The following is a 26,546-nucleotide window of genomic DNA, read 5'->3' as shown; positions in this document are numbered from 1 at the left end:
TTTTTTTTTTTTTTTATACCAAAAACATGTAGCAGAAAACATTTTGGCATAAATTTATGAAGAAATTTGACATCTACATTTTTTTTTTCATTGGATATGTTTTATAGCAGAAAGTAAAGTTTATAGCAGAAAGAAAGTTTTCTTCAAAATTGTCTGATTTTTTTATTCAATGTCTTGCTTTATGTAAGCTTTCTTGGAAATTTTAATAAAAAATTAAAACTAAAATTGTCAGATTTTTTTTTTGTTTATAGCGCAAAAAATAAAAAATGCAGTGGTGATCAAATACCACCTTAAGAAAGCTCTATTTGTGGGGAAAGCATTACAAACATTTGTATTTTTTATTTGGGTACAGTGTTGCACGTCCGTGCAATTGACAGTTAAAATAATGCAGTGCCGTATCACAAAAAATGGACTGGTCATGGGGGGGATACATCTTCATGCGGTCAAGTGGTTAATTCAAAAATGTACTGTTCATCAGCAGGTGCATGGGGGTGCCAATAAATCTTATTGGAAAACACAGTGCAGCTACCCTGTGGATGAATTTTGGGCCTGGGCACGCAACACGTGCAGAGGTGTGAACCTAGCCTAAGCAAGTGTAGGTTTATAGGGTTTATAGAACAGCCTTCAATGTTGATAAAAAAAACAATAGGATGTTACATTTTCTCATTAAGATTTTATCAGGTATAAAGCAGTTTGCAAATGGAACAAATATTATGAAAAAAGTAAACTACCTTAAAGTTGGACTTAATTGTATCTGAGCACCACAAACTGTCGAACTGAACTTAGTTATTGGGAATATTTAAAGTAAACTCGCCCATCAGCAGTCATAGGGGGCTTCTCATTAACTATAATTATTGAGAACACAAAGGGAATCCTATCCCCAAAGCTTCCCATACAGAACCAATGTGTCTTACAGATGTACTGCAATGTTAGATTTCCCAAGATGATGTTGGAAATTACAGCTTTGAATCAAGGTAAAAGTCCTAATCTATATGAAAAGCTGATTTAGCAAAGTTAAAAGAGTTGTAAAGGCAGAATTTTTTTTTTTTTTTTTTTTTTTTTTTTAATCCTAATGCATTCTATGCATTAAGATAAAAAAAACCTTCTGTGTGCAGCAGCCCCCCTCATACTTACAAGAGCCCCATCTCTTTACAGTGATGTCCACGAGTGTCTAAGCCATCTGGGACTTTCCTCCGGATTGGCTGAGACACAGCAGTGGTGCCATTAGCTCCAATGGCTGTCAAAGTCAACTAGCCAATCAGGGGAGAGAGGGGGCGTGACCGGGTAAGGGCTCCGTATCTGAATGGACACAGGGAGCTGTGGCTCGGCTCGGTGCCCCCATAGCAAGTTGCAAGCTGTTGGGGCACTCGACAGGAGGGAGGGGCCAGGAGCAGCGAAGAAGGTCCCGCGTAGAGGAGGATCAATACTGTTTTGTACAAAATTAACTGCACGGAGTAGGTAAGTGTAACAGGTTTGTTAAAGAAAAAAATAAACTTTACAATCACTTTAATAGATAAAGTCACAAATAAATACACTCCATTTCCTTAATTCCAGGCAAGCTACTACTCCACGCCCACAAATAATGCCAATATTTATGTATTTATTTATTTTGTGAAACAAAACTTGAAATTAAAACCTTGTGTAATGTTAACAATATTTGTATGGCCCAAATTATTGCCACCTCGCATCTTAACCAAATATAAAGAAAAATACATGAAGGAGAATTTACTAAGTTTGGAGCAAACTTAAACTGGAGCACAAAGCTCAAAGCTCAACTAAACAAGTTTAAAATAGAAGCTCATTGGCTACTATGCACAATGCTCCATATTCTATATGTTCCAGTTTTAGTAAATTGCCCACATTCTTTTTTTTTTTTTTCATGCAGCATTTACCTATCACCACAGCACATTTGATTTATAAAAGATAAAGACGTGCTGGATTGCAGGCCTTGAGCTATATATGGATAGGATTTTTTTTTAGCTAATAGATGAGCTGCTGCTGTTCCATGAATGGTAATTTTATGAAGGCAAGTATATTTATGAGCAGCAGGGCTCAGACTCTATATTGTATTATACAATACTAAGAGAACATGCACCAATATTTTTTTTTTTTAAGTGAATTCAAAAAATTTATTAAATTCCAATTTCTGAAGGAGAGATGGTTTGGCAATAGTAAAGCAGGCTGTGGCTCTTCAATATAGGGGGAAGAAAGCAATATCACACAATGACTGATCTAAGGTCAACATGTGTGTCATTGTGGCACTGAACTACTTAAGAGAATGAACTAAAGATATAAAACATAGTACACAGAAATTGTTCCTGACAGGAGATGAGAAAAACTTTTTTTCTTCCCCCAACAGCAAGAACAAGAGTGACATCTTGTGACATTTCTATAAAGCATACACAAATGTTAATGCAGAACTGTCATTCCGTGTACTAGTTTTTCAACTGCCGAGCTGTAGGAACAAAAGAAAAAAGAAATATGAAGGATGTATCATTGCACAAACAACTAACGCTCCTGATGGTGGTACAAACACAGGGAGAATATAAAGGGAAAAAAAAAATGTATGTGTGTGTAATAATAATTATATATATATATATATATATATATATATATATATTATGATTTATCCTCTGAATTTATTGCCAGAAAATAGCAGCTAACCTATATACTTCCAGTAAAGATGCAGGCAAAAAAGGAAACAAGCGTGTGAATTATAACCTGGTAAAGTGCAGAAAGAGCTAAGCAACCATTTAGTTTTACATTATGTTGTAACATGGATTGTAAAGAATGTGCATAATAGAGAGACAAAACACTTAGAGGAGAGTGAGAAGAAAGTGCCGTGGAAATATATTTTCTTTACAAAATCGGTAACCATTACCCTGAAAAGTAAACTAAAAAAAAGGGCACACAAAACGTGGTATGTCGTCAATGCAGTGGTTTTGCATGGCATCATTTACACTATAACAATTTACATACAGCAATAAAAAGGCACAAATGTTTCCCCAGGTAGTGTGATACAAATTAGTCTGGATGGCAAATAGTATGTTGTTGGCATTGGCAGAAAACTGTGGCACAGAAAAAAAAAAAAAAAAAAAAGCGGGTGCCACCTTCAGCAACACAGTGCAGGACACACACAAGTTACAATATAAAAACAAAAGTTTGACTGTCACAGATAACATGCCTGTGTCTTCCACAGGTTAGCCCCTTTCACTTTCATCAATTCAAAGCTTTCATGCACAGAAACAAATGGAGCATTAAAGAGGACGTAAACTTCATTTACTGACTTAGGTAAGCCTATAATATGGCTTACCTATAAATAGTGTAAATATTTCCTAAACATGCACCGTTTAGGGGATCTTTACATTACATGCAGCCAGTGAAATCACTGATGCATGCACTCTGAAGGAACGCCCACCCGTGCCATTCCTCCAGAACCCTGTTCCACGAACGGCGGCTCCCGTGCGGTAGTGATGTCATTGCGGCTCCAGCCAGTCACAGAGGCGGAGTCCGTGAACGCAGAAGCAAGACGGATGAAGATGAGAGCCCTGTAACATTGCAACGCTGGAACAGCTTTGTTTTAAGGTTTCACATAATGTGCTAGTTGGCGATGCATACTAGCACATTATGCCTTTACCTTGCAGGGAAGAAGAAAAAATAAATAAAAATCCAGCTTCATTTTCAAAAAGACTTGCTCGTCTTCCAGGGACATGAATATCAACTATTTGCTGACCTTGCTTCCCTTACTATAGCTAAATGCTGAGCAATGAAACTTCAGCACATGATCCAGCACAGGAGTATGTTTCATGCTAAAATTTAAGTGGTTCTGCAGGATAGAGTTGATCAAAACACCAAACTATGGCAATCGTGGACTCAGCATTTTCTACTCCCTCATTTTGATGATTCTTTGCCACTACCCTATCATTCCCACTAGATCCCTGCTTAGCCTAACTTCTTGACCACCTTTGAGTCTGTTTCCCCATCCAACCCCTGGACTCCCCCTACCCTCCCCCCTCACTTTGTTCTTTTTCTTACAAACACTCATTCTACAGGCTTGGACTCTCACTGCCTAGTAGGCAACACTGCTTGATGTACTGTATATTCTTAGTCAGTAACATTGTGCTGAAGTCTTGATTTTGAAACACAATTTTGATCATAATATAGCATGTCTTTCCTTGCTATTTAACATCATTGATAAGGACTTATTATGTGATTGTCCTGTATCCTGAGACCTTATGTTTTCACATTTTTGTACTTTTGAAAACCAGGTCTACACCAAATTAACAACATAAAAATATTGAACAAGAAATTACTCTTCTTGTCAACTGCATACATTTATCTGAGCCTCCCTCACTTGGGTGTACTACAGCGTACACATGTGTGAGGGCCTTGTTTGCCCGCACGGGGATGCACCGGTGTTCCATACATCCCTGTGTAATATAGATGGATTTCAGTGTATGTATTCTGTTTATGTCTGTTCTGATTATGCCAATTGTTAGGCAAATATGATGAACATAGCTAAGCTGAGCTGAAGTGCAAACCAATGTAAACTGAACTGGATGAAGATGGATGTGCAAACTGGGTACGACTTGAATCCGTATTTCTTCAGTTTTTCTTAGCAAAAAACAGGATTGAACGGATGATGCCCATGTGAAAGAATCCTTAGGCTAGGTTCACAACTTGTGTCTTTTGAGAAAGTGCCCAAAATTGTACGCTTTCCTGACACACAAAGAAATACACTGCCCTTTAGCAGACGTGAGGCAATGCCATTAATACAAAAAAGTAACAATGACTTAGCTTTATTTTTTAAAATTACCTTTTCTTTGACACGAGAAGGCATTCTCAAGTTCACAAAATAACTCTTTATCTTCATATTTTTCATCCCTTACATTCAACCAAAAACAGTTCTCTGTCATTTCATGAGGCTTAATCTGGAAATTAAACAGAAATAAGCATAATCATTTGCATAATATCAAAATGAATGCCCATTTTCAGAAATCTGAAAATTACATATGCGTTATACATTTCATCCAAAAAGAAATCTATTTGTGGAGAAATAGTTATTAAAATTCCAAACAACATTCACCTGCAATCTCCTGTATGCATCCCATTTTCCGATATTTAAAGAATCTTCTGTAGTTAGTGATTTTCGAAGCTAGTAGACTTTTGACTTTTTAAAACAACATTGCTTATGACAAATGTCTGTTGTCAAAGAAAAATTCCAATCTGCTTAAGGCAGAGCTGATAAAAGACTTTGTTCGTTAAAAGAGAAAAAAAAAAGTGAATGTGTGTGTGTGCAGAATAAAAATGCAGAAAACCCATCTCAACATGTTTTCTTTCAGATGGATTGATCATCTTTCCAATTTGCATGTGAGTATCCAGTTTGCAAAATAGTTTTTTTCTTCTCTTTCTTAATTAAAAATGTATGTAGTTGTGTGATGTACATTACTGTTCAATTACATACAATTATTCAGCATTTATATGGACATGAATTCCTGGTATACACACATAACAAATATAAGGAATTGTGTTGTTAGCTCTACACGCCAGCAAATAATTTCATGGTTCAGCTCAATAGAAGTGAGCATGCTGCAACAGTGCATATTATATAAAGCTTGATATAGTGGAAAAAAGGGCATTTGTGCATACAGCCTTACATTGGATAACCGCAAGGTAGTTCAGAGGGTAGAAACCTTAAAGGCTTAGAACAACTAAAGAGATGTTTGTTCTTTGTAGATGGTGGATGCTTGTTTTAGTCTAAGGTTAGTTTAAATGCAGTTTTAGTTACTTAAATCTTTGCTTCCTTTTCTCCCTATGACTAGTCCCCCAAATCCACTTGTCTTCCATGCTCTGTCAGTCAGTTGCAGACATCCAAGTGTAACCCACATCACAATGCAAGATCAGCATTATGAGGATGCCAAGGGCCCAAACATAACATGGAGCATTGGAAAAAGACGTAGAGCCCCAGCTGCCAGAGGAGTGAAAGATAAAGTATGCAAAGTTTTTTTTTTTTTTTTTTTTTTTTTTTTAATGGTACCTTAAAGAAATATGAACCCTACTGCAAGGGTAGTTTTGAATTTTACCCCGAGTTCAGCATTAAAATACCTAATATTTTCTAGTGTACTTGGGTGTTGAAATAATTTGTGAGGGGGCCAACTACTTATTAATATTATAATACATATGATGGACCAGGAGAAATTAGACCAGATTGTGCATATATTTTAACTAAAACACTGCGTAGACAAAGTGACTTAAAACCTGATACATGAAAATTGAGCTGGGCATATATATCTGTAGTGTTTTTTTCTCTCTCTTCAAAGCCATGAGTCTGATGTCTTTCTGCTGTTTGTTGCTCTGTTCTCAGCATAACTTCTGACAAGTTCTCTGTCAACTGTGATAAAACCAGCCTGAAATTTGATGTTGAGGGAGGTTGCTATAGATTAGCAGAGAGCTTGTCTTGTAACAGCACAGCTCTGCAAGTCTCTGTGGAGAGGGGTGTGTGCCTTTCTGCCAATCAGCTGTCCGTGCCGTATGCAAAGAATCCACTCCCAGTGCTGAACAGGAAGAGAACATTTCTAACACGATGAACACTTTCTAAAGAATATATAAAGCTAAAAGACAGCAGCTATACATATAAAAGTCATGTAGGGAGATTATGTCTGTGTATCATCTGAGGCTGTTCACTTCACTGGGTATATGTGAAGGTTTACATCCACTTTAATAGTTTCCAAACATGCATATGACTGTATATAGAACTTTACACAAATGATAAAAAATGAAATGTTGTGTCCAGCAGATGACCACATGATCTGGAGCTCTACTTGCCCTGCACTTAACTCCACCGCAACTTGCTGTACAGAGCAGAACCGTACATCCCAGCACCTCCGTCAGCCACCCACCACACAGGGGATAATGTCCAGTCAGCTCAAGGCTGTAAGAGCACCACAGAATCTCACAGACTTTTACCAGATCGTAGAGAGACCAAGATGGTGCTAATCCTCAGCTCAGTAGCAAGCTTTGCCATCACTCTGCAATACATGGTTCATTATGCACCGGAGGCTCTGCTTTTCAAAAAACAGGTGAGTCATCCTCACCATTTATTCCCACTAAACATAACCTATTAAAATCTAGGAAGATTATAGCTGAAGAGATATCTAGCCCTCTACTCAGTCCTATTGATTCTGAGGGTCCACTAACAGACCAGCCATCTCAGTCCTCTATTGAAGCCTTTGCTGTGGCTGGTCAAATTATCTCAGGGGACACAATGAAAAATATGCTTTGTTTCCTGAAGCACATGACCCATAATGTAACAACTTCAAAATGTATATTATCAAATATGATTCACACTGTTCAAAAAGCAAGCAGAGAGGCTTAACCATATAGAAACTAAAATGGAGAAGTCGTATGTCTTGCATAATGATATTGTTGATGTATATACCGATCATTCTGCTGAAATGCAATGGATGAAAACAAGACTTGCTTATATGATTCCATATGATTTCAATGTCCCATTCTAGATGGAACAATAACAAATGTTGATGTATTCCTGAGTCAGTACATCTGACAGACCTTCTAGTCATTATTCAGCAACCAATGAAAGCTCTACTACCTACTCTGAATGATCAGGAGCTATGTATTAAAAGGGTATGCGGGATCCCTAAACAAACATTTAGGCCAGACATCAAGACTAGGGATGTTATGGCTCGCATACATTTATTTCATGTTAAGGAATACCTAATGTCAGGGCTAGGTTCTACCAGATACATTTGGCAGATAAAAGAATCTCTTTATACACAGACCCATCTCAGATAATGTATGTACAAAAATAAAAAAATAAAAATAACCCACATGGGAAACCACATTGCCTACATGAAGCTCCTAGTGTCCTGACAAGGCAAAAAAGTCCTGATTTACAGCACTGACAAAGGAATCTCTTTATCTCTCATCCTACAACCTCCGGGATGCCTAGTCAGTTTACTATGATGGTGAGCCCTTGTAGAAGGCCAGTTGGGGGGTTCCCCAGGGCACAGAGTCTAAGCCCCAGCCTACTTATTTACCAGGGCCCAAATGGTGAGGGTAGACTTGGAGCAGACTGGTACAAGATGGCAGCCTCCAGAAAAACCAAGCCATAGATGCAGAGACCACTTAAGTATGCAGAGTACAGATTGCAGGAGATAAAAGAGGATGCAGGAAATAAGCTGGGGTCAGGGCACGCAGCGAGCAGGCAAACAGGATACTAAGCCGGGGCCGGTACACATGAAGTCAGGAACGGAATTCAAGTAATATGCAGGAGCACGGAGAAACTAGGAATTTGCAAAGGCAATGCAAGTGGCACTGAGCATGTCTATATTATTATTTATTAAATTTAAAAATAAAGCAGACTTGGAGGAGGACAAGGAAGTGATAGATGAGAAAGGGATATGAATCCACAGTAGAGCAGGCGATGTACAGAAGCCAGCAACACATGAATAAAACCACAGTTCAAGCAGAAGCACTGCAGAAAGGAGGTAAGGATTTCACAAGCAGGAAACTGCAGGCTAAACCTTGACAGAGTGGACTTGATTTGCTATACCACTTTCGCTTACTATATACAGGTGTTCTTCCCTGTCAATATAGTATTGTTCTTAAGGCTTCCAAGATAGCACACATTGCACTAATGTACTCCCTCCTCTTGAGAAATGTTTTTTGGTAGCCCCTGTGGTATGTGTAGCAGCAGTTGCTGTCTATTGTTCCTGCAATGCTCACAGGATGCTATTAACTTTTTATTATGTTTTACATTTTTCTTTTTCAGCAGTCCCAGCCACCTACTATCTTCAACTGAACGGACTACTCCCAATCATGAGGACTCCTATTTCTTCACGCTGAAACCTTGGAATGTTGCAGAGTTTCTTCTTACTACCCGCTGGCTCTTTTGAGAAGGAATATACTTTTATTTAAGAAACAAATTTCGCCTCAAAACTCCTCTCTTTTTCAGCTTTGCTCTCATGTGTTTAATGGTGAACACAACTAAAAAGAAATGTTGTGTTTTAACTGTAGTCAGAAACTCTGTTGCATCAAGCACATCTAAGAGTTCTCCGACTCCCAGGGCAGATGCATTTCTAAACTGTGACCTTAATCATACACGCTAGTTAACTTCTACAACCCAATTACCAAGCAAATGTGATTTTCAATCTTTATACAACTTACAAAAAGATAGCTCCAACCCGCAACCAACCACCTCTCTAATTGAGGCTGCTCTCAGCTCCTCTAACCTGTCATCTTTATCTTCTGCTTAGCTACACAACATCTCTCAACCTTTTTCCCTGCAAAAATTATAGACTACTATTGAATCACTGTCAAACCATAAATCCTCAGGAAATTAATATTATAAGGAACTATAATTGGTGTCTTTATTATTTTCAATGTTACTGTGTCCTCTGCTTCTAAACCCATGAAATAGAAGCAGAGTACGTCACTTCACTGTCGGAAGAAGTCACTGGACGAAACGTTTTGGGGTGGGAACACAGTCAACCGGAAGTGACATCAGGCTTGGCATCAAATGCGATGCAGCACTAGTCACAGATATTAAACATACCTCAAGGGGATTATAGCGTGTTTATACATTATAGAGTGAGTTTTACATGCAATATATGGCTTCTGTTGAGAAAGTGGGTTATGTTAATCTGATAAGCAGATACCTCATCACACCAGGATGTTGGTGACACAGATCAGGTATTACATTTATCTTAAGAGCACTTGAACACAAATTCACTGGATTTAATTATTGGCACTTTTTGTGGGCTTTATAACACTTTTTTTGATTTTTCAATACTTGATTTTGTATAAGAGATTTGTTCTGTCACAATTCACAGTAGTGTATTTTGTAGCACAACACATATTTTTACATACATGGTATATGAGAGGGATATTTTTGTTTTCAGTTTTAAATTGTGTCTCTCTGGCATGGGTGTGCGTTTATTTATTTATTTTTGATTCTTTTGTTGCATAGTATTGTTTAAGGTTTAAGAAGTCAGCAGTGACACTTTATAGTTCACTGTTCACATTGTTATTACAATTCACAAATTTAGAGGGCATTATATTTAGATCACAGAGTAAGATTGAGTGCCAGCTCCTGTGCAGTGTGTGGGAATAGAAAAAAGGCATACACATGCTAATATTACCCACACAAAATGTATGGCTTGAATCTCACTGCAGATATTGCATGTGATTTGCACAGGGATGAGGTGTGATTCCTGTGTGAATAGCATTCGGTGTTTAGCATGCACCAGTGTAAACTTAGGCTCAAAGAGAAGTACTGTATTTGCTGGCGTATAAGACTACCTTTTACACTTAAAAAAAATGCCCAAAAATCAGGGGTCGTCTTATACGCCGGGTATACAGGTATACAATGCTGCCCGATGGATGTCAGCCCCCAAATGTCTGCTAATACTGTATGTGGCTTCAGCTACAAACAGTATACGCCATTGAGCCAATCCCGGCGAGCGATGTATTCTATTAATGAATACAGAGCCTGCTTGGATTGGAGTAACAACCTCTGCCAATCCGAGCAGGCTACATAGAGTAGCCTGCTCGGATTGGCTTTGAGAGAGAGAGAGAGAGAGAGAGAGAGAGGCAAGGGCTGATGATGCTACAGCCTCTGCCAATCCAAGCAGGTGTTGTATTCATTAAAATAAGACACCGCTCACCATACTTCCCTGGGTAAATCCATTCACTGATCTCCTACTACTATACATTCTGCTATTTGCCTTTGAGGTCCCAGGCACCCAAGAGGGACAGGTAAATCTGGGACATATGACAGGGGGTTTATTAAATGCATTTTGGTGGACAATTCCCATAGAATGTAACCCAAAAGTGGTATAGGTTTGGTTAGTGAAAAATTCTACTTTCCAGAGTTGTGGCATTCAATAGATCTCTGTTTGTGTTATTATTGTTTGATTTACTTTATGACATAACACAGCATGGCAGATGAGTAGTTGGCATTCTTGCTTTGTATTTTTTAATCGTTCTAATGTTTTTTTTAAATAGTGTTGCCTCAGAAGGGGGGTAGTCTTATATCGCGAGTATTGCCCAAAACCTATGTTTTCACTTGAAAAATAGGGGGTCGTCTTATACGCCCAGTCGTCTTATACGCCGGCAAATACGGTATACAGTGCCTACAGTCAACTTGGTGGAGGTTTCACTGATGTTTTGGGGTTGCTTTGCTGCTTCAGGCACTGGATTTATTGAATGTGTGCATGACATTATGAAATCTGAAGACTACCAAATAATTTTGGGGTACAGTGTAGGTGTCAGAAAGTTGGGTCTCAGTCAGAGGTCATGGGTCTTAAAGCATGACAATGATTCAATACACATGTCAAAAAACACCCAGAAATGGTTTAAGAAAAAGCGCCGGAGAGTACTGAACTTTCCAGCAACACGTCCAGATCTAAATCAGATAGAGAAGAAAGATCAAAGCAGCATTTGGAAAAGGGAACCCTTCAAATCTGAGAGACCTGGAGTAGTTGGTGAAATAAGAGTGTTCCAAAATGTCAAGGTGTGCGTGGCGGTCGAAACCCCCGTGAGTTACCCCCGTGACTCGATCGCCGCAGAGATACCCGCGATCGCCTCATGGGGAGGCTGAACGGGGGGATGCGGAAGTAAACAGCATCTCCCCGTTCTGCCTAGCAACATGTGACACTGATCTCTGCTCCCTGTTATTGGAGCAGAGATCAGCATTCACTAACACACAGCTACACCCCCCCCCAGTTAGTAACACGACCCTAGGACACACTTAACCCCTACACTGACACCCCCTGGTTAACCCCTTCACTGCCAGTGTCATTAACACAGGAATCAGTGCATTTGTATAGCACTGATTGCTGTATAAATGACAATGGTCCCAAAAATGTGTCAAAAATGTCCGATGTCTCCGCCATAATGTCGCAGTCACAATAAAATAAAAAAAAAAAAATCAAATCGCTGATCGCCACCATTACTAGTAAAAAAAAATTATTAATAAAAATGCCATAAAACTGTCCCCTATTTTGTAAACATTATAAATTTTAGGCAAACCAATCAATCACTTTTGCGTTTTTTTTTTTTACCAAAAATATGTAGTAGAATACGTATCGGCCTAAACTGAGGAAAAAAAATGTTTTTATATATTTTTTGGGGGATATTTATTATAGCAAAAAGTAAAAAATAATGTTTTTTTTTAAAAAAATTGTCGCTCTTTTTTTTGTTTATAGCGCAAAAAATAAAAACTGCAGGGGTGATCAAATACCACCAAAAGAAAGCTCTATTTGTGGGGAAAAAGGACGTCAATTTTGTTCGGGAGCCACTCCGCACGATCGCACAATTGTCAGTTAAATCGACGCAGTGCCGAATCGCAAAAAGTGGTCTGGTCTTAAGCGGTTAACAAACTGAAGCCTGAATTTAAAAGCTTCAGACATATATGTATATGTAAAAACACCTAAACAAGCCAATAGTAGTGCAAAAAATAAAAAAAGAACACAACAACAAACAACAATATTTAGTCACTAAAAACATGAAATGATGTGGAAGCAGAAACATTTTTTTATTTTTTTTTACTAGAAATATTCACACTAGATTTGAGGTATGAACAAGCGTGCAGCTGTGTCACATAAATGAGGACATCAGCTAGGCAGAGGGGTTTATCAATGCTTCACTATAATAGGTGATTGTGTCCTTGGACTAAGAAGGGTTGTCAAGTCATGTGATCATTATTCAGCTCATGAAAAGCACTAGAGTGCTTGCATGCATATGTAATTTCACCTCTTAGAAATTAACAAGGCTGTTGAGTCCACAAGGGTTTTCTTCATAAATTATGAATGAATATTAAAGAATTTCAGCACATATCTAAACTGCTTGATGTTGTTAGCACAGTTATAATCCATTTTCAAATATGTTATACCTACACTGCTAAAAATGGTCACAAAATGATGTTGGTAAGCCAACTAACGTGCCTTACTTTTTGCCAGTTAAGCCTCTTCATGCTGACTTCTGGTTTAAATTCTTTCTTGGGCTTTAGGCCAAATGGAAGATTCTTCATTGGAGGGGATCTTTGGGCTCCTAAAAAGAAAGGTAGTGGTGGGGCACCAGGTGGAGCACATGCCATTGAAGGTAAAGGTGGTGGCGGTGGTGGTGGTGGGGGTGGTACACATCCGCTTGAAAGTACAGGTGGTGGTATAGGTGGTGGGGGAACACCAGAAGGTGGAAAACTGTCAGACCCCTTAGGAGGCACACTTCCAGACGGAACAGCAATACCATACTAAAAGAAAAAATATGCAATTATAAAATACATTTTAAATCTGAAATCCTAGTGTGACCATAATAGGAAAACGTACAATTAGTAATGCATGAAGTATACCAAGAAGCCAATGCAACTAGATAGGCTAAATAGAATTCAGAATTATAATGCTGCCTTTTTATGACCTACAAAATGCAGTGGAAGAAATTGTCATAGTACAGAAAAGGAAATTTGTGGCATTTACTCTAAAAAACTGACACATTTATTATTAGCCTTTAGCTTTATTTGCAAATAAAATGTAAAATAGTGCAGAGATGATGATAAATACTTCTTCCCAGAAATAAAGTTAAATGCTTCCCTAATCTTTAGTTTTGTGACCCTGTAGCATTAGCCCTGTGGCATCTAAACAAATTATAAGGTAAACAAAAGCTAAAATGTACACTTAGTGGGCATTTGGATTTGGCTTGTCTACAGTGTTGAAATGTATTACACATGTTAAATTGAAGTGGTTGGAAATCAGCATGAATAACTTCTGACAAGTGTTCCCGACACCAAGAGAAAAATGATGACAGGGAGTGGCCTCCAGTCGATTGACAGCTTCAGCTCTGTCCCTGTGTGCTGTATGAGGGGGGGTGGTATCCCTTCCCTCCAATCAGCTGTTAGAGCTCTCTTCACTGAGCTCTGTAGAGTGTAACTTCAGTGCTACACACCCATTTTTTCTCCCAGCTCTGAGACGCTTTCAAAATTGTGGACATTGAACAGATGTAGAGAAGAGAAGACTGCAGATAAACAAGTACAACTTACTATACATAGGAGGATCTGTTTAATCCCCGTGTATCACCTGAGGCTAGTCATTTCACTGGGTAAATGTGAGAGTTTACAATCACTCTAATGTACAGACTACTTTTTTGTAACCCGGAATAAAACAAACTGATAATAAGCTGAGTGCATCCAACACAATGCAGCAACATAATTGTGATGTCTACATTGAGCAACAAGTAGAAACCTTGTAAAGATGGTTGTAGCTAGTAGAACAATGCTGTGCTGAATTGTAAAATCATTATTTTTAACTGCCACAGACAGTGTCATTTTCTAACATGCACCTGTAGAACAACCCCCATATCTGTACGTTAAACTAAAGCTATTATTTGCGTATGTTATTTGTTACCACTGTGACACACCTATCAGACAATCAAAGCAAGTAGTTATATAAAATATACTGTATTATGACAGCTAAGATGTTTTTTTCATCGGCATACAGGTTTTATATAAATGGGTTTTTAATTAACTACTGTACATTGTTGTCAGTGATAGAGTAAATAATTAACATTCTCAATGTGACAAGCTATAAAATAGATCTCTACAACCACATTTTCCTCCAAAGGGGCTTTAAGGGTAACCACAATTTCTTTGAGTAAAAAATATGTTTTCATTCACATTTCAATAAAACATACACTGCCCTAAAAGTCTCAGAGGAAAATATGGTTGTAGTTTTGTGCAACAAAAAGGGAAGGTAGCAACTCCCACCAATTGCTGAACCGACAAACAATTTAGCTATAAAAATAGATCTCTTATGCAAGTAACCCAACACACTACTAGGTGCTCTAACTATATAAAATGACACCAAATATGAAGTGAAGGATAAGAATAAAGTGATTTCATAGGTACAACATAGCGTTTCATGCAACTTCCCCGCTAACGAAATCTAAAGGAGTATCTATCATCTTCCACAAAAATTGCCCATTTGTACTTACTGACCAGCTCATAGATCCCAATGGTAGGTTCATTTTTCTTAAAGGTACATACGCTGGCACCACTATCACCCTGGTAAATTTATACGCCCCCAATACCCAGCAAGTCACTTTTTTTTAGAGAATTAACATCTTCTTTGATCTCTTTTCAAGAAGGGATAGTAATTTTTGGGGGGGACTTCAATGTTCCCCTTAACCCCGTCCTTGACACATCCTCAGGCACATCCTCAATTCCCTACAGAGCCTTGAAATCTATTAACTCTTCACTGACGACCGTCTTATTACACGACACATGGCAAACATTATTCCCAGACTGCAAAGACTTTACATACTATTCAGCCCCCCATGACAGATATTCCCGTATCGACTTCTTCTTCCTTTCGCAGAAGGATCTCCCAATGTTACAATCCGCTACTATTGACCCAATGGTTCTTTCGGATCACCATCAGATTTCCGTGACACTGCAGTTCCCAACGACTAAATCGGCAGCTCCTATATGGAGACTAGACCCTTCGCTGCTCACAGACCCTGTCATGTTAACAGAAATCTCTACCCAGTTAAAAAATTACTTCAAGGAAAATCATGAGACAGACACCTCCCCACTTAACAATTGGGCGGCTCATAAATGTGTGATACGGGGAACCCTTATAGCCTTAGCAGCCAAACGGAAACGGGAAAAAAAGAAAACATACGTTGATCTCCTAACTACCATTAAGAAACTAGAGTTAGTACACAAACGCACACAAGCACTAGCGACGCTCCAGGATCTCACGAAAGCACGTGTACAACTTTTGGAAATATTAGATAGACAAGTCAAACGTAGATACATTCTGTCCAAAAAAACATTTTACGAATATGGCAACAAATCCAGCAGAATGTTAGCCAAAGCGCTCCAAGCCAAAAGAACATCCACTACTGTCCACTCGATAACAGATCCTGCAGGAAGACGGCTTCATAAATCCACCGATATAGCCAATCATTTTGTCCAATACTACACTAAACTCTACAACCTTTCCCCAACGGACCCGCCCTCAAGCTTACCGTCAAAACTGGACCGCATCAAAGATTTCTTACACCAATACAGTCCTACCCCCATCTCAGACGATACGGCTCGAGACCTGGATTCTCCCCTGACGGTAGAAGAAATAGCGAAAGCTTTGAAGCAACTTAAACCAGGCAAGAGTCCAGGCCCCGATGGCCTCACTGTAGTATATTACAAGACCTTTGCAGATATTTTACAGCCTCATTTTCTCTCGGCCTTTTAATCCCTCTCGGAACCTATATCCCCACCAGCTGATTTATTGCAAGCTCACATAACGGTAATTCCAAAACCAGGCAAAGATCCCTCTGTTGTGACCAATTATAGACCTATCTCCCTTTTAAATGTTGACCTAAAATGGTATGCAAAAACTTTGGCCAATAGAATACTACCGCTTCTCCCACAACTTATCGGCCTAGACCAAGTAGGATTTGTCCCTGGTAGGGAAGCTAGGGACAACACCCTGAAAGCAATAAACATTAATCATTGGATAACTACATCTCAGAAGCCTGGTTTTATGCTGTCGTTGGACGCGGAGAAGGCATTCGACAGGGTGGCCTGGGACTACATGTCAGAAGTTCTCAAGGCGATACATCTACCCCCAAAAATGCTAAATCTAATACAAGCCCTTTATTCAAACCCTACGGCAAAGGTTAGGGTTAACGGTCACCTGTCGGATGCCTTCTCCGTGTCAAACGGTACGCGTCAGGGATGCCCTTTGTCCCCTCTTATCTTTATTCTGACCCTAGAACCTCTCTTGCGAAGACTTAGAGCTAACCCCGACATTCGAGGAATAGATGTAAAAGGCCACACGTATAAGGTAGCTGCATTTGCAGATGACATTCTCCTCTTTCTCTCCTCCCCACTTACCACCATTCCCAATCTATTACAGGACTTTGCTCATTTCAAGACCATATCTAACTTGCAGATCAACTTCAATAAATCTAGTGCCTTGAATATCTCCCTACCTGAATCTGTATGTGCCCTCTGTCGTACTAATTTTCCTTTTCTATGGAAATCTAAATCCATCACTTACCTAGGCATCCAACTTCCTGCCTCCCTAGCAGACCTCTATGCTCTTAACTACACCCCCCTGTTGAAGAAGATAGCATCTGACTTTCTGAAGTGGTCCCCAGAACGTTTTTCTTGGTTTGGACGGATTGCCATAATCAAGATGAACATTCTTCCACGTATCCTCTACCTACTCCAGACGATCCCGATAAGACTTCCCCTAAACTTTTTTTCCACGTTCCGTACCTTATGCGCACGTTTTATCTGGAACAAGGGCCGTCCCCGTCTTAGTTTCTCAAAATTGACTTCTCCAAAGCTTAGGGGCGGAGTAGGTCTACCCGACATTCACAAATACCAGGTGGCCTGCCAACTTACCAGACTGATTGATTGGCATAATCACGCACCGCTTAAAGATTGGGTCAATCTTGAACAAGTCTTTTCCCCCATTCCTTTGACTTCCCTTCCGTGGATTGACTACAAACTCCAAATTAAAATGCATAAGACTCATCCTTTGATAGCCCCAACATTAAATGCCATGCAATGGGCGAGTGTCCATTACGGCATCTCATCAGCTAATGGGCCCCTGACCCCCCTTAGGGGTAATCCAGATTTTAGGCCCGGGCTACACCCTTCATTTCTAGAACCAGATTGGCCTCACACCACAGTCGGAGCAATGCACTTCATTCGCAATGACTCAATTTGTTCTAGAAGCGACGTAGCAAACATGACAGCCCAGGATACTTTCCCATTTTGGACATACCTACAGATCCGACATTTTTTACTTAATAAACGTCCCAGCCCACAATGGTCCAGAGCACTGACTCCATTCGAAGATTTATGCTATGTCACAGAACCCCGCCGCCATTTGATTGCGCTAACTTATTCCCGTCTCTTTAAAGAAAGTGATAAATCAGATCTGCGAATAAGGCAGAAGTGGGCCTCAGATCTACAGATACACATTCCTGAGACAGACTGGGAAGATATTTTCAGATTTGTCCATAAATGCACATACACAGGAAAATGCTTTTAAAATAGCATCCAGGTGGTACAACACACCTTATAAATTACATATTATAAACCCGGCTAACTCACAGATGTGTTGGAGATGCAAGACGGAAATTGGTACATTTATTCACATCTGGTGGACCTGTCCCCAAATTGTGCCGTTCTGGACAGAGGTTCACAAGTTGATAACCGATATCTCAACCTATCGATTAGACATTTCCCCTGCTCAATTCTTACTACATTATTCCAACAAACCTTCCCGTTCTTATTTTCGATCTTTGGCTATGCACATGGTCAACGCTGCTAGATTGTGCATTCCTTGCAAATGGCGCACGCCCAACCCTCCATCACTGATTGACTGGTTCCATCGAATTGATACGATCATGTCAATGGAGGATCTTATCCACCAAGCACATGATACACCTACAAAATTCACGACCATTTGGACATGTTGGATTCATTTTAAAACAACAGACCAATACAAAAGTATTATTCAAAATAACCCTTCATGACCACTAGTATATGCACTACTTTCATTCTCATTTTCATGACGTTATCTTACTGTATTGTGAGAAGCGCTTTACTTTACATGTGTTTCCCGATTTTATATTATATATTATTTGGACGGGTTTTTAGACATAGCACTATACTACCTTACTGGTATCACGCTTAGCTATAGAGGCTATTGTTATACCTACGCTAGAGGACTTACCCACACTCACTGACTCAAAACGCCATAGAAGATTCCACGTGTTCTAGCAACTTACTGGCATATCTACGGATGCCTTTACGGAAGCTGAAAGGTGACAGGTTAATATCAATGACAAGGGAGGAGAGGCGAGGAAACCCACGCACTGATGTTTAGGCTGCGTTATATCCTGTCCTAGTAGGAGACAATTTGAACTATCTTTATACTACGGGGCCATGCGGACCCTGTTCCTTCTGTTCTTTAGATATGTTCACTGATTTACTAGTTTACATATGTTTGTACATTGCAATAATTACCTATCCAACAGCGGCTGTGTCCGCTGATATACTATGGTATTTCTTGACCTGATCATCTGCTGTTCTGTATAAGTTGTTTAACCCGCTTGTACTGACTTGTATTCTTCAATAAAAATTGTTTTTAAAAAAAAAAAAAAAAAAAAAGAATAAAGTGATGATGTTTGCTGCTATACGCAAATATGTATTTCCACATAGAACAAAATAAAAAAAAAATAGGATGAGTGAAGATCTAACCCCCCTGTTAAATGGTTATATAAGTAATCACGTGGTGGTGATAATGCACAAAAAACTCCTACTACTGATAATAAGGAGGCATACAACAGAAAAATGTAGAGCATAGCGAGAATATACAACAGTTGTGGAACCCCCCTTCCCCCCTTTAAAGTCTACATAACTCACTCAAGTAAGCCTGCAAATTATTATAAAAATCTCAAAAAAAAAAAAAAAATAAATAAATAAACCTATCAGTGACAAATGCAATATATTGAATAAAAAAGTGATGGTGACACCCCTCTAGTAATAAAACCGGGTGTATCAAAATGCTCCTATATTAATGCAATGAAGGTGAACAATGTCCTTAGAAATAATTTTTCTCCTGTAAATGCTCGTTCTTAGTGCGAAAGCACCACCAGCCAATATATGCACTCGCCTTAAAATAAACAAAAATGTGCAAGGAAGATATGGGTTTTTGGGATTTGCAAATCATTACATTCTGCTTTTATGTACAGTAGATTTTGCACAGTGGTGAATTATTAAACTAGTAAATTAGTAACAATGAATACAAACAAAAAATAAAACCAGCATGTGTCATCCACATAAAATGTCTCACTTAGTGTCCATATTGTTCATTTTCAAAATCTCATAGACAATATGATATATCAACATAAATGTCCAAAAATGAATAAAAATCAATTGTGTCCAAACGATTAAAAAAAATAAAAAAAGACAAACAGATGAGTAAATTAAATGAAGCGCTGCTGTGTTCCACTAGTGCTCAAAAATAGAAAAAATGGCCTCTTACCAAATCTCCATGATCTACAGATTGTAAGAGACCTTGGACAGCATGAATTGCAAAGCTTCCTTCAACCTCCCAAAGTTCAGCTGTACAGCTGTAAATCGACACTGTGTGGAAGTGGATCATATGTTCAACCATAGATGCCTCAATCTCCACACCAGATCATCAGATTATGAGCCTCAAGTCAGCTATTCTTAGTATTGGGCCATGTTGTATATATAAAAAGGAAGACTCCCCTCTTACAATAATTGTAACATAGAACCATTAAAAAACGGGATACAAAAAAAAAAAAATACAAATATAAACACACACACATTATATTATATATATATATATATATATATATATATATATATATATATATATATATATATATATATATATATATATATATATATATATATATATATATATATACACACACACACACATTAAAAAAATAAAAATAAACTAAAAAGGATAAAAAATAAAAGGCTGTATCCACTATCCAGCATGCGTATTCAAAAAAAGAGATCGCTAATAAGTGGCCTACATGCTGGAAAATAAATACACTAGGTGGCATGGTTTACAGGGATAATGTGTAAAATACATGACAATATGTATAAAGACTATTGATAAACTTACACTAAAAGATGTACAAAAATCGGTCACAAAAAATAAATAAAACATACACGACAGGAAAAATATTTGCAAAGTTATGTAATACTCAGCAATGTATTGGTATTAAAAAAAAAATTACATAGTTGGCAAGGTTGAAAAAAGATACAAGTCCCAGACCCCCCTAAGATTCAACAGATTGCATAAAATGGTCTAAAATCTATATTAATAACCATATAGTTATACTTTTTTTTTGTTTTTCCCCCAAAAGAAAAGTTATTTATGTTCCAATAGTTATGGTTGTTCATTATACACAACTACAGTTTCAAGAGTTAATTTCTAAGGTCAAAGAACACAAATTTAAATACTAAATATATATTCCCCAGCACTCCCGGATACTAGTGATCCCAGACAAGATTATTGTTACCTACTGTCACTTGTATTACCCCTTACCCGTCCACTAATGCACCTCGCACTTACCCCCCATAGTAACAACTGGTGATTCGTAATACAACAGCAGCTTGCTCAACACCTCTGGGGTGTACAACAGAGCAAATATATGCATATGGCTCTACTGAGCCAACCTCTTTCCTTGAGCAACTCTTAGCACTTGTACACACGGTCGGAAATCCTGACCACAAAATCTGTCAGACTGGTGTTGCATACACCCTGTCGGATAAAGTTGTCGGAAAATCCGATCGTTCGGAATGTGATGATGTTCGTTCGTTCTGACGGCACTGCGTTCAGCCTAGTAGCCAATAGCTTTGCTCTGGTACTTTGATCTGAGCATGCATGGCACTTTGTCCGATCGGAATTCTCTACAAACGATCAGAAAAAGTCAGATTGGATTTTGTTGTCTGAAAATTTGAGATCCTGCTCTCAAATTTTTTGTCGGAATCTCTGACGGAAAAAGTCCAATAGAGCCCATGCACGATCGGATTTTCCGACAATATAATCCAATCGGACCTTTTCCATCGGAATTTCCAACCGTGTGTACAAGGGCTTAGCCCCCTGAAACCACAAGATACATCCTCAGGTTACACACATGTCACATACAGGATACTAAAATGCATCAAGACATTAGATTCTTGGAGATCCACACATCCCTCTGACAAGGTCTTCACTTTCTCCCCCCCCCCCCCCCCCACAAAAGATACTCAAGAATTTAAATAATCTTCATCTGCCAAAGAGATTTGATCAATGTCACTGAAGCAGAAATTAGAATATCCATATCAGAACATGCACCTACTGCCATCACTTTTAAACTACACTCACCAAAACCTACAACTTTTAATTGGAGATTGAACATGGCCCTTCTAACTGACCAAACCATACAAGATGACATACATGATTCCATTAAAAAGTATTTTGAAACCAACCTAGAATCAGACACCAACCCCCTAAACTGGGAGGCTCACAAAATTGTAATCAGAGGAGAACTAAAAGTGGGGAGCTAGAAGAAAAAGGGAAAGAGAAAAAGAAATAACTACCCTAACAAAATTGCTAAACTTGAAAGTCAACACAAAACAATCCCTCGCCATTAAATTAGAAGAGGAACTCACAAAATGCAGACACTCCCTTAAACAGATACTAGACCTCAAAACTAGAAAAGCACTTTTTTTTGGCCAAAGAACATCTTTTATAAACATGGACACAAAACCGGGAAATACTTAGCTAGAACATTAAATGATGCTAGCATGGGGAGACACATACATGCCATACGTAATAAAACAGGAACTTTGGTCCCAGGGCAGAACCCTGAGGGACCTCACTTAACACATTTGACCATTCTGAGTACTCCCAATATATCACTACCCTCTGAACTCACCCTTGTAGCCAGTTTTCAATCTAGGTATGCGCCCTTTGGTCCATGCCGACAGACCTTAGCGTGTACAGTAAACGTTTGCGGGGAACTGTATCAAATGCCTTTTCAAAATACAGATACACTTAGCCTACGGGCCTTCCTTCATCTAGATGACAGCTCACCTCCTCAAAGGAGGTTAATAGATTTTTTGGGGAAAAATGATTTTTCACAAATCCATGCTGATAAGTGCTAATGATACCATTTTGATTACTAAAATCTTGTATATATTCCCTTACCATCCCTTCCAAGAGCTTGCATACTATTGATGTTAAGCTAACTGGTCTGTAGTTCCCAGGGATGTATCTTTGGTCCTTTTTTTAAAGATTTGTGCTACATTGGCTTTTCTCCAATCAGCTGGTATCATACCAGTCAGTAGACTGTTCGTAAAAATTAGGAACAATGGTCTGGCAATTACTTGACTGAGTTCCTTAAGGACCTTCAGGTGCAAGCCGTCTGGTCCCTGTGACTTATTTATGTTAAGTTTTTCAGGTCTGTTTCTAAATGTATCCTCTGTTAACCATGAGGGTGCTTCCTGGGACGAGTCATGAGGATAAACATTGCAGTTTTGGTTACTGAGGTCCCCCATTTCCCTCATGAAGACGGAGGAGAATACATTCAAAACCTTTGCCATCTCACCATCCTTAGTGACAAGCTTCCTTTCATCATTGTTTATGGGGCCAATATGATCTGTCCTCCCTCTTTTACTATTTATGTACTTAAAGAATTTCTTGGGATTTTTTTTTTTACTTTACCATCAATAAAGGGCTCAACTGTTAATTAACAAATTAATGTCCCACTCCACATTGAGCCCCAACATCCAGTGAGTTTCTCTTCTGGATATTTGCCTTTTCAAGTGACTTTCCAATGTGGAGTGTACTTCTCAATTCCTATCACTTCTAATGAGGAGGAATTCCTGTTGTGACACTGAGAAAAATATTTAGATACACTGTGCGTGTCAAATCCTATACGTATGTGGGCCAGATGTTCACCTACATGGACATTCAAAGCCTGTGTAGTTCTGCCAACATATTGGTAACCATGTGTGCCTAAGGAGGTAAGCAACCCCCTTGGTGCTGCATGTAATGAAATCCTTAATTGTGTGTGTGTGTGTGTGTGTGTGTGTATATATATATATATATATATATATATATTTTTTTTTTTTTGTGGCAATGGATGTAAACAATGTGGTGTGAAGGGTTTTGAAATTCCTACAGATCTTGCACCTCCGTCGGGGGAAGAAGCCTAATAAATAGGCAAACATTTTGGGTTTAGCGGGCTGTTCAACTATATTAGGAGCCAACACATGTCTGAGAGTTTGGTGTTTCCTAAATTAACTCTGATGATCAGGAAGAACCATGCCCAAACTCTTATCCTCTTTTAGGATGTTACTATGTCTGTTAAAAATCGTATTTACCCAATGATAGTGACTGGAGAAGGTAGTTAAAAAGGGCCACTTGTGGGGTCCCCCCACCCTATCAAGTCTAGTATTGGGTGCCAAGAGGGCTTGTTTGTGCAGGTCCTACACTTCAAAAAATTCCTGGTCGAGCCCTTCTCGAGGATATCCCTTTTGAATATATCTGCTTGAACCTAGTAGTCCTCTTTTTTGCAACAATTCCGACGAATCCTTCTGAACTGTCCCTTGGGGATCGCTCTTAGCCAAGTGGGATGGTGACAGCTAGCGTGGGGTATATAGCCATTTTCGTCAGTATACTTAAAATGGGTCCTAGTGAGAAGTTCCTTCCCTATAGATCCACAGATCCAGAAAGTTGATAGCTTTATCACTCTATTCATATGTGAAATTGATATCCCATGCATTGGAGTTAAGGTGAGCCATGAAGGGGTGCATGAAGAATTGCTTCACCTCTTCCATATGAAGAAAGCATCCTCAATGAAACACCACCAAAATGTTAATTCCTCAATTGTGTTATTGTACAAAGTTTGTTCCTCCCACAGTGCCATGAACAAATTAGCACATTTTGCACCCATAGCCACACCAGTGGGCTGTAGGTAGAAGTTGCCTGCATAGAAGAAATAATTATGCTCCATACTGAACTGTAACATTTCCAGTATAAACTTTCCCTGTGCAGGGGGATTTTTCCATCTGCGTCCAAAAAATGTTTAGCAGCCCCATACCCTTTATAAAGTGGTATAATAGTGTAAAGCAGGGATAAGCAATTACTGGACCTCCATCATGCCTCTGCCTCTGGGTGTCATGATTGTGGCTGTCAGAGTCTTGCTATGCCTCATGGGACTTGTAGTTTTGCAACAACTGGAGGTCCGCTAATTGCATATGCCTGGTGTAAAGGGATGAACCATCTGCAGTCACAAACAGAGCTTCTCCCTCCAATACCATTTGGGATAGATTATTAATCATATGTGTGGTGTACCTCAAATAGGCTGGTGTTTTACTAACAAGAGGTTGCAGAAAAATGATCAACATATTTACCAATATGTGACGACAGGAAAAATCCCGATTATTCACTCACATGTATTTTTTGTTGCCACTGATATTTAGTACATTTTTCAGTGCGTTTATCAATATGTTTTTAATACAATTTTTTTTTATGTATTTTACACATTATCTCTGTAAACCATGTGACCTAGTGTATTTATTTTGCAGCATGCAGACCGCTTATTAGGCAACTCTTATTTTGAATATGCATGCTGGGTAGTGGATACATTTCAGCCTTTATTTTTATTCTTTATATATATATATTTTTTTTTTTTTTTAAAGTTTTAATTGGCTGTTTTTTTTTTTAAATATATGTATGTTTGACCCTCACATTTATGTTAATATTTTATTATATCTTTTCATTTGACAACACTGAAGAAATCACATTTTGCTACAATGTAAAGTAGTGAATGTACAGCTTATACAACACATTTGCTATACCCTCAAAATAACTCAACACACAACCATTAATGTCTAAACCGCTGGCAACAAACGAGTACACCCCTAAGTGAAAATATCCAAATTGGGCCCAGAGTGTCAATATTTTGTGTGGCCACCAGAGCCACCTTTACCCTCTTGGGCACGGAGTTTACCAAAGGTTGCAACTGGCGTCTTTTCTTCCACTCCTCCATGATGACATCACTGAGCTGGGGGATGTTAGAGACCTTGCGCTCCTCCATCTTCCGTTTGAGGATGCCCCACAGATGCTCAATAGGGTTTAGGTCTGGGGACATGTTTGGCCAGTCCTTAACCTTTACCCTCAGCTTCTTTAGCAAGTCAGTGGCCGTCTTGGAGGTGTGGTTGGGGTCCTTATTTTGGAATACTGCCCTGCGGCCCAGTCTCCGAAGGGAGGGGGGATCATGCTCTGCTTCAGTAGGTCACAGTACATGTTGGCATCCCTGGTTCACTCAATGAACATATGATCCACTTCCACACAGTGCCGATGTACAGCTAAACCTAGGAGTTTGAATGAAGCTCTGCAATTCACGCTGTTTATGATCTCTTATCTGTAGATCATGGAGATTTGGTAAGACGCTATTTTTTTTTAAATATATTTTTAAGCACTGGTGGAACACAGAAGCACTTCATCGGATGTCATTATTAGGGAAATCTGGGAACAGTGAACCTTTACTTATCTTTTTGTCAAAAATCGTTTGGACATAATTTTTTTTTTTTTTTTTTTTTTATTTGTTTTTGGACACTTATGTTGATATATCACATTGGTGACTTTGAGACATATTGCACAGTACCGTATATACTCGAGTATAAGCCGAGATTTTCAGCCTCTTTTTTGAGGCTGAAAGTGCCCCCCTCGGCTTATACTCGAGTCATCGCTGTCTGCCCGCTCGATCAGCGTGTCGAGCAGACAGACAGCGGCCATTCTATAATTCAAAAGCCGCGCCTCCGGCTCCGCCTTCGCCTGTGATAGGCGGAACACTGAATTTCCCAGCAGCCTGTGTTCCGCCTATCACGGACATCGTATCATCCTCGTACTACGGACGAGGATGATACGATGTCCGTGATAGGCGGAACACAGGCTGCTGGGAAATTCAGTGTT

The 26,546-nt window shown here is 39.0% G+C and overlaps 1 protein-coding gene across 2 annotated transcripts in view; it reads right to left on the bottom strand.

Annotated features, from left to right (window-relative positions):
- Positions 1-26,546, bottom strand: part of DIAPH3 (diaphanous related formin 3) — a 1,016,686-nt gene that overhangs the window by 566,985 nt on the left and 423,155 nt on the right. For both annotated transcript variants that reach the window (XM_077483143.1, XM_077483144.1), the window contains 2 exons: positions 12,971-13,270; positions 4,817-4,931 (listed from right to left, as the gene is read on the bottom strand). In XM_077483143.1, the coding sequence (XP_077339269.1) occupies positions 4,817-4,931; positions 12,971-13,270 (415 nt within the window). The remainder of the gene's footprint in view (positions 1-4,816; positions 4,932-12,970; positions 13,271-26,546) is intronic.

Source organism: Lithobates pipiens, unplaced genomic scaffold (assembly GCF_037356315.1).
Source record: "Lithobates pipiens isolate NorthernLeopardFrog02 unplaced genomic scaffold, aLitPip1_a1.2 Scaffold_16, whole genome shotgun sequence".
NCBI classification, from domain to species: Eukaryota; Metazoa; Chordata; class Amphibia; order Anura; family Ranidae; genus Lithobates; species Lithobates pipiens.
The sequence above is the reverse complement of the archived record's forward strand: the minus strand, read 5'-3'. Positions and strand labels throughout refer to the sequence as shown.